This window comes from Hydra vulgaris, chromosome 15 (assembly GCF_038396675.1).
Source record: "Hydra vulgaris chromosome 15, alternate assembly HydraT2T_AEP".
NCBI classification, from domain to species: domain Eukaryota; kingdom Metazoa; phylum Cnidaria; class Hydrozoa; order Anthoathecata; family Hydridae; genus Hydra; species Hydra vulgaris.
The window spans coordinates 50,435,001-50,445,000 of NC_088934.1; the positions used below are offsets into that span (position 1 = coordinate 50,435,001).

The 10,000-nt window shown below is 26.9% G+C and overlaps 1 protein-coding gene across 2 annotated transcripts in view; it reads left to right on the plus strand.

Annotated features, from left to right (window-relative positions):
- Window positions 1-10,000, plus strand: part of LOC100200516 (large ribosomal subunit protein uL3m) — a 31,188-nt gene that overhangs the window by 15,211 nt on the left and 5,977 nt on the right. The window contains exons 4-7 of one of the 2 annotated variants that reach the window (XR_010644370.1): window positions 2,332-2,392; window positions 2,526-2,637; window positions 3,479-3,556; window positions 9,306-9,547. Coding sequence is in view for 1 of the 2 variants with exons in the window: in XM_065820417.1 (XP_065676489.1) it covers window positions 2,332-2,392; window positions 2,526-2,637; window positions 3,479-3,556; window positions 9,306-9,530 (476 nt within the window). In the remaining variant the exon portion in view is untranslated. Of the gene's footprint in view, window positions 1-2,331; window positions 2,393-2,525; window positions 2,638-3,478; window positions 3,557-9,305; window positions 9,599-10,000 lie in introns of those variants that run through there. The other variant, XM_065820417.1, reaches the window with a different exon arrangement.

Here is a 10,000-nt window from a genome sequence, read left to right on the forward strand (position 1 = left end):
AAATCTGACATCAGATTTTTATGGCAAGCTACAGATTTTTTGCAATAAACAATTTTTTATTTTTCAAAGTTTAGGTAGTTAAAAAAGTCAAAGTTTAGGTAGACTAAATTTTCAAGATATTTCTCTAAAGTAGATTTAAATTCATTTATAGGGAATAGTTTAAATGATTTAAATTTTTTTTAAATTTAAAATAAAGAAAACAGTTGAGTATATAATTTTTATGTTTTATAAAAGTAAAAATAGGCATTAATTCTATTAAATGATATAATGTTAATAATGATGAACTAAATTAGGATCTGAGACCTGAGTATTAAGAGATATAAATATTTAAAATTATTTATAATAACCCACTGTGAGAGTGTTGCAAATTAGCCATTCTTTTTGTATCTGGTGTTACTTTCTTGTTTGACTGTTCCACGCTAAAGTTAATCATTTTTAGATCTACACAAATAATCCAGTTGTGCTCTAGATATTTAAGTTCAAATTAAGCCATATTTTAATATCATGGTAAGTCTTTTGCAAATAAACAGATTGGACGATTGGTTCAGAGCTAAAATTATTACCATTGTTCAAAAGAACACATTTGAGGCTTCACTTTCAGCTATCAGTAAACAGTTTGCATTCTGTTAGATTATATACAGAAATATCTAACTGTAGTAGGAGACCTGAAATTTCGTTACAGAAAAGAAATAGGTGAACTGAAATAAATTTATCAAATGTTTCCTCTTTTGTTCCAAAGTTTTGCAAAACTGTCACAAAGGTTTTTTCCTTTAATCGAGAAACTAATAAATCTGCTGCTTGTTAGAGCGTCCAAAATCATGGACTAAATCATTCAGCTCTATCTGACCTAAACACAATTTTAAATGTTTCACATTATAAAAGTCTTCTAAATCTAATACAAGTTCTCCCACTTATGTAGCAGACATGCATCATCTGACAAAAATAAACCTTTAAAAATTGTATTGGAAAATTTTCAGAATGTTAAATTGATCTATTAGCAATAGAAGGAATGTTGGAATAAGCCATTTTTTGCTGCTTTGTTTTTCCAATACTAGAGGTATTGACAAGACAAAAATAGCAATCGTCGATATTGTTTATAAGTTCTCTCCACACAATGGGGACTCCAAAAGATTAATTTTTTCTTTTTCCTTTTGTACAATCTCAAAGACCCTCTTCACAAATATGGTATGTGGTACCTACTTTTTATTTTGGTCACCAAGTTTAATATTAAAGTACAATTTAGATGCTAGTTTTAAAAACTTCGTAATTTTTTGTCTGACATTTTGTCTTTGTCTGACATGTGTATAGCAGCCGCTTAATGAGTTAGGATTATGTTTACACCTATGTCGATTTGAAGAAGCCATCATATTATATATTTGAACTTAAAAATAACAATGACATGATTACTTTTTTCATCACTATTTAATAAAATGCCTATGAAAAATTGAAAATTGCAAAATAAGCTTGCCAACAAAAACAAAGTTTAGATTTGAAATCAGCATTAAAAATCAAAATCAGTTTTAATATCTCATGCAACAGAAAAATAGTTTATTTTTTGTAGACCTATGTAATCCATCAAGATATAAAGTAGAAGACTCAGTGAGAGTGTTGCCATTCATCATTCATCAAGCTATTCATCAATTTAGATTATGCATATATATTATATTATTCATCAATATGAAAATATCAAAAGCCATGTGAATATTATTGTGCTAATAGTAGTACTGCTAATAATATTATGTGAATATTATTAGCAGTAAACAATTGAAACTTGAATCATTAAAAAAAAATTACAATTTTGAGTGTTATGTCCTGTCAATTTAAAACTTTTACTGTATTGAGGGCGATGTTAGGATAAAAAAAAATACTTTATACATAATATCACAGACAAACACTATACCAGAAAAGTTTCAATAAAAGTTATCAAACTTGTAGCATTTTCATTTTTGATTCAAGATGGTTAGATATCTGTTTACAAACAAAAACAACAATAGATTCCTTAGAATGTTGTACATTGTCTGATGTAGTTACAGATTTGATTTTTTTTTAGTATATAATAGCTATATTTAATGCAATATTACTTCGATTTCTAATTTGTACTGTTTTATGCAATCATCATCATCATCATCATTATCATCATCATCATCATCATCATCATCATCATCATCATCATCATCATCATCATCATCATCATCATCATCATCATCATCATCATCATCATCATCATCATTGTCATCATTGTTATAAAAAATGTCTTATATTTTTTGACATATTATAAGTGTTGTTTTTGACATAGCAAATAATTTAAGTGTTACATTCAAATTTTTTTAGGTACAAAGATAACCTCATTGCACTTTCAACCAGGTCAACATGTAGTTGTTCAAGGAATTAGGTTAGAATTAATAAACTCTATTTACTAGTTCAGTAGTTTCATTAAATTTAGTTCATGTAATCTCATAGAAATCACTTGACAATTTATAATTGATTAAAAATAGGATTTATTTTTTTATTTTTTATGTATATAGTATTGACAAAGGATTTCAAGGTGTTATGAGAAGATGGGGAATGAAAGGGCAACCTCAGTCACATGGTCAAACATTAACGCACAGGAAAATGGGAGGAACTGGTGGTGGTCAGGTAAGTCAAAATAGTTTTTTTTTTTTTACAAATCCTTGATTTGTGTCTTGTCTCTGACCTTGGCTTGTGTTCAGTTTCTCTTTGTTCTCCTTCAGGTGGTTAAAACAATGCAGTGATCTCTCTAAATCTATTATCTTGTACTTTTTTTTCTCACTCACCCTTCATTGCTCTACTTGCTGCTGAGCTGAATGGGATTCATTTCGTGGCTTTTTTTGTGGCAGTCCTTGGCTTTGTCTTTTGTCATTCAATTCTCTATCTCTTCAAATCTCTTTTATGGAATACTGTCATATTTGGGCTGGTTCTTCTAATGATTCTTCTACTTTTTTAGACAAGATTGAGAAACTGATTGTAAATTTAGTTTGACCTGTTGCATCTGCATAGCTTGTCCCATTGTTATAAGATTCTCTTTCTCTTTTTCTTTCTCTTTTTCGCTTTCACTTTCTTCTTCAAGTACTACTATGGTTGCTACACCAACAAGTCTCTATCTCTATGGTTATCGCTATGGTTATCTCTAGTTCCTTCAACCAAAACTAATTTTCGTGTAACTTGTCAATCAGCAAAGTCACATTCTTTTACTGTATTTGTCCCTTTATGCTCTAAAAACTTTTTGGAGCATAAAATTTCTTTCCTCACACATGAATGATTCGAAACTTTCACCCATCTTTATGTTTTTTTAATTCATTTCTAACAAAAAGTCTTCTGTCATCCGTTTTCTTGCTCTTTAACAATATTGTCTTTTTTTTAATCCTTAATACTGGTTGCTTGCAGGTTTCTTGGGAGCGAATAAGAATTAAAAAAAAAAAAGGTAGGACAAATTATATTCTATAATATTTACTTACAGGATCCTGGCCGTATATTTCCTGGTAAGCATATGGCTGGTCATGTTGGAAGAGATTATGCTACAGTTGGACCACTTAGGGTAAATTTTTTATTACAGTTGAATTGTCTCTTTTTAAATTAAAATTTTTTTTTTATGCATGAAGTTTTTCTAAGAGTCCTGTGAAACATGAATTCCAATAATATTTAATAAAAGGCCAATTGAAAATTAGCATCTTTTAATTTGCTATACATAATTGATTTTTTTATTTAGTTATTTAAATCACCTCCCTAAGGCCAAGATGGCCACTACAGAAGAAGAGGCTACTTAATTGTGGTTATAACACTCTCTCAACTCTATATCTCTAAAACACAAACTTTGATGAACAAGGTGCGGAGGAACAAGTTGATCGAGATACTACCAGGGACATGGTGGGTTTCAAACTCGGTACCTCTCCCTTATGAAGCAAGTGCTCTAGCACACTTCACCACTACCACATATATTAATTTAATGTAATTAATGGCTAATAAATTATTTTTTAAAAAAGTAACTATAAATAGTTAAGTAAGTAAATAAAGTAAATAAATAATTATATCATTATTTTAAAAGTTGATTAAAAAAGACAGAACTTAATTTTAAAACCTTATTTATTATAATTAAAATTATATAGGTTAATTGTTTCAAAACATAGTAAATATAGCTTTAAAATTAATTCATTAAAGTCTCTCACTGTAAACCATAAAGACCGCTAAATTTTATGTCGTGGCACTCAAATCAAATCCTTACCTAGGTAATAATATGATTCATACTGTTTCAAAAAAAATTTTGAAATCAAAATGCGTTGCTATCATACATTTTTAGATATATTCTTGTTATTGTTATAAAAAAAAATTGTTATAAAATTTTTTTAATTTTTGCCAAATCTGAAAAAATTTAACTTAAAAAATTGAATTAAAATTTTTTTTTTATCACCGGAAACCACTATAAAAAATTTTCTCAAAAGAGGCTTTTCAAATTCATTTTATAACTTCATATATTGCATCCAAATTTATATAATTTAGATAATTATATTAAAGAAATAAAACTTTATTAAAAAAATAAATTTAATGTTATAATTTTTATTCAACTAATTCTAATTCAGTTATTGAATAAAATTTTACCTAATTTACCCCCTATTTTAACTAAACCTATATTTTCTAGATGAGAAAATTGTTCAGTTAGGTAGTTGAATCGTTTTTAAATTGCGAAAGGCTCAATCGCTTAATTCTACTTTTTGTTGTTGCTGGGAAAAGTATGGCGAAAGATCTAAATCATTAAAAAATATGAAAACTTTCATTTTTTCAAATTCAGCTTTTTATCTTACTAAGATATTTGATGAACATTGAATGCTATCCATCAGTTGTTTGTCCTGGGTGCAGAAGGAATCTTCATTTGATCATTTTTTAAAGTTATTATTACAATATCTCTCATTGTCATAAGAATAATGATGATTCAGATGAGTTTTTGAATAGTGGTGTACAACAATCACAAATTGTTGAAGATATTCCTGAATCTCATTATAGGGTCATTCCATGCCTAGTGGAGCGAAGGTCCCTCATGGACCATCTCAGATTTTAATGAAACTTTTTGATTTCGTACATATATATGAGAAAAGCATCTTTTGAAAATTTTAGATCTATATCTAATATGGTTCTTGAGAAAACACTATTTAAGTAGTGGGCTATTTTGCATGAGATTTCAGGTGATTTAAAAGAATTATTTTTGTTCTTGAAAAATTGCTTCAAAACAGTTTTTTGAAAATCTTTTCACAAATTTATATTATTTTTATTTGCATAAAAAATAGACTACACCAGCAGTTTTGAATTAAAATTTTTTTAGGCACGATGAAGATATTGCATCTGAGAATCAAGAAGAAAAGAATCCAGGCGCGGTCTCCCATATTGAAGTCACAAATAGCAACCCAAAGTGTGTTGTCTGCCTTTTAAATAACAGAAATGCATTAGTAATGCCTTGCAGACATTTTCTTTTCTGCATTCCATGCATTGGTCAAGTTCAAATCAGCCAAACACCACACTGCCCAAGTTTCAGGGGACCAATTGAACAAGTCATTGAAATTTTCATTTATTATTTTGCATTCATAATGATTTACATGATGATTTTGCAGATTTAATCAAAGTTGAGTAAAATAAACAATTATTTTGTCCATTATTTGTTGACTTTCATTTTTTACTTTTATTTATAACAGGTTCAATCTGATTTCGAAATAATTCCTGAAATTAGATTTCGAAATAATTATAATTCTTCTATTTCAAAATAATTCCTCTAATGAGATTTCGAAATAATTCCAAACTAAAATTTTCAAAATAGTTCCTAGATTTTTGGCAATGAAATTTATTTCAATTAGAAATTTCCAAATATGTCCCAAAAAAATGATTTTGAAACAATTCCTATTTTTCTGCACCATTCCTTTTTTTGTATTTTTGGATAATTCTTTTCTTCAATTTTGAAACAGGTAATGCTACCCCACCTTGCTCACCTTTACTTACATGCTGGGTCCTATATATATCACTGAAATATTTTTAATAAAAAAGCATAATAAACCTTTTCATTTTAAATTTGATTCTCAGTTAATACATAAACAGTTTCTTATTAAGTTTTAGTTATTATTGAGTAATTTTAGGTATTTCAAATTTTCTTCTTGTTCATTTTTTAAGTATATTATTTGTGTTTTGTTGTATAAACATTTACTTTTTCTTAAAATTTATTTATGACAAATTTTTACTGATTAGAAACATCTTTTGTATGTCTTTTTCACTTTTTTTTTTTTTTTTTTTATTTAACCAAGATTTATTTATATCAAAATACAAATGAAAACAGAAACAAAAACTTTAAATTGTTATTTCAGCTCAATTATTTTATTTCATCTCAATTATTTTAACTTATATTTATAAAGTTAATTTTTATATAGTTATATTTTTATTAACTTATTTTAAAGTTTGGCTGATAATGAGTAATACGATAAATGTTACAATAAGGCACAATATTTGTTTGATTGCGCATTTTTTTATTCTTTAATTATTCAGCAGTTTTATAGTTTATAGTTTTATAGTTGTTATATTTATTTTGTAGTAGTAAAATTTTTCTGATTATTTTAAAATTTTTCTAAATATTGTTGAGGTGAAAATGGAGTTGCGTAAGGCTGTTATTGAATTAAACATTTTTTGATGAACAGAGTTTTGATATATTTACATTTTATTATTTTGTTATCAGATGTATTTTTTAGAAATGTTAGAAATACTGGAAATATTTCCCATGACATTTTTTTATCATATAGCTTTTATGGTACTGTCACAGTTTTCAGCATGACTTATTTATTGGCACTTTCCTTTTTTTATTACAAATTTATTTTATCAATATTATTTTAAATTAAAATATCATCACTGAATAACCAGCGTAATCAATTGTTTACTATTAGAGAAAAAAATGTCAATTCTTTCATGAAAAATCTAATAAAAAAAAAAAAAAGGCACAATAATTTGACGCAAATTTTAACCTGATTAGTATAACATTTTGATTTTATAATTTATTTATAGTCAGATGGCACCAAAATGGCACTAAAATGGCACTAATGGTATAAAATGTTGCTTAAAAGTCATGAAAATAGTTTTTGTTCTACTATAAAAAATACCTTGTAATACTCTTTTTTTATTTGGATGCCAATAATTGTGACAACAACTCAAATATTGGCATGGCATTATTTTTAAATGGATGGATTCAATATAATAATTTTTTAACAAGTTTTATTTTAAGATTTTGCAGCATCATTTATTTTAATTATATTTAAATTATACTTACAGTAATTCTATGAATTACTTTGAGTTCTAATAATTTATTTTTTAGTCTACAAGACAGAAAGCAACTATATGTAATGATATCAGAGAAGTCAATAAAAGAAACCAGTATGACATAATTATAATTATAGAGAATGAATCTAAATACAGAGAGCGATTGATTCTTTAAAAATTAGAGTTGTCTATTTAATCAGCTGCAAAAAAAATAAAAAGTTCTATGCAGTACATTAAAAACAAAAATATCTGGTTCAAAAAGCCTTATGTTTAGACCTGGACCTGCTCCTACTTTACTGGCATAAATTGAAGAGTTTTATGAGAAGTATCTTATTGAAATGGCAAAAAGAGGTTTCCCTCTAAAACTATTATATTTATAATTAATGATTTCAGAAACAATACATAAAAGCTTGCACCCTACTATATTTAAAAATGGAGTCCCTTCTAGAACTTGGGCATACAGATACCTAGACAGACAATCCAGACCTTAAGTCTAAAACATCAGAGCATCACTCTTTTGGTAAATTCACTGTCTCCAAAGAGTCTCTATTAGCATGGTATAGCAACTTTAAAAAGTTTATTGAAGATAAGCTGCTTCAGTCACCAGAACATCTTTTTAATTTAGATAAGACTACTTTTTGTTTAAATTCAAACAAAGGTCATTGGTAGAAAGCATGAATGTGCAACAGGTTTGCACTACTAGTGAAAAAGCAAATATCACAGTTGCAATTAACTTTTTGGTAGCAGGAGAAATGGCTTTTCCTATGACAATTTTTAGGAGGCAGATATTTTCTAAGCATTTTCAGCTATGTGTTCTACTTGGAATGATAGTCCAAGGAGCTCTAGTGGATGGATGAAAGGTAAAGTTTTCCTTTGTTTTATTGTAGGCTGTAATTTTTTATTTGAAAGACTTTAAAATAATGTTTAGTTGGTAAAAGCTTTAAAACGATGTTTAATTGATCAAAGTTTAACATAAAATACAATAATCAGAAAGTTATTATTTCTAAGTGAAATCCTAAGGTCAAGATAAAGTAAAAATGTTGGTGTTGAAAGAAATACTCAAAGTTCCTGTAGCAAATAAACCTGTAAAGAAAAGAAAGAAACTAGTATATGTAAACTGTATAAACTAATTTAGTTTATACTCTATCTACACGAAAGCATAGAGAAAAACTTACAAATAGAGATTTGTTATGTGCGCAAGATTAGTTATGAGGAGGACAAGAGATCAAAGTTGTGGCTGAATTGTGATTCATGTGATTGTGCAAATCAACTGTGTTTCTGATGAGTATAAAAAGCATACAAATATATAAAAACTCATTAAAAGAAACTTTTCTTTTGTGTGCCAAGAATCCAATTAAACTAACTCAATTCTCTTCAATTTTGTTTGTTTAATTCTCAACAATTTTCACAAAAATTGTAATTTTTGTTGGTATAATACAATTTTTAATATATGCATTTATTTAATTTATTTTACATTTTTGTAGTTGTTGTGTTCTCATTTTCTAGATTTTATTTAAAATGTTCTCATTTTCTAGATTTTATTTAAAATTGGTGCCAATAAATATAATAAATATAATAATAAGTCGCACATGCCATTGAGTCAATTGAGTCAAAGTGCCAATAACTTGAAAGTAGAAACCAATCAATATTTATTGTTAATATAAGCTTAATTTTTGTAGCAATGCTGAATAAATTGCTTTATGTGTATCACAAGCTATTTTTCTAATATCATACCAAGTTTGAGATGGTTTCATTCAATGAAGCAATTTATATACACAAACTATTATTATGTAAAATAGCGTTATGTTGCCAATAACTGACAGTACCATACTGTGTTTTAAGGGAGTTTTTGGTGTTTGATAAAAATAAAAGAAATTTTAAATAAGATAACTATTATTTAAACTCACAAGGTTTTTAAAAATGCAAGGTATAAAAAATTAATTGAATATAAAATTTGTTTGAGGAGGCAAGTTATTTATTGTTCTCTTTTTTTTTTTTACTTTTAGATTTTACGAATTAATACCAAGTTTAATGTTTTGTATATACGAGGTGGAATCCCTGGAGAAATTGGTGGTTTTTTAAAAATTAAGGATTCTCCATACAACAAATTTCTGAAAGATCCAGTTTTTCCAACTCATTTTGATGATTCCCTACCATTAGATGAAGATTTATATGCTGAAGATGTTTTTTCGAATGCGCAAAGTTCTCTTACATTTCCTCCGAGTGTTTGAAACAAATACTATTTTAAGTATAGCATTTTTGCTACACAATGTTTTAAACTAATATTTTTAAAATAAAATTTATGTTGTTTTTGTTAATACATATAAACATTTAGACATTTTGATCAAAGTTACATCTTCAATCAGTGTACACTAATTTTACCCTATTTCTGCTTTAATTGATAAGCCTATTTTATCATTAGTTTTTCTCTAGCAGGTTTGCTCAGCATTGTATTTGCTTTTTAAAACTTTTGTTTTGTGTGGAAACAATTACTATCTGTAAAATTACTAATTTTAAAAGCCTATAAAATAAAAAGAGCATAAAATGTAAATTATTACCATATATATATATATATATATATATATATATATATATATATATATATATATATATATATACATACATATATATATAGTTCTATAGTTTGTTGCATTTGGGAAGAGCGGAATAAAAAAAATGATTCTTACGCCAACACATACGT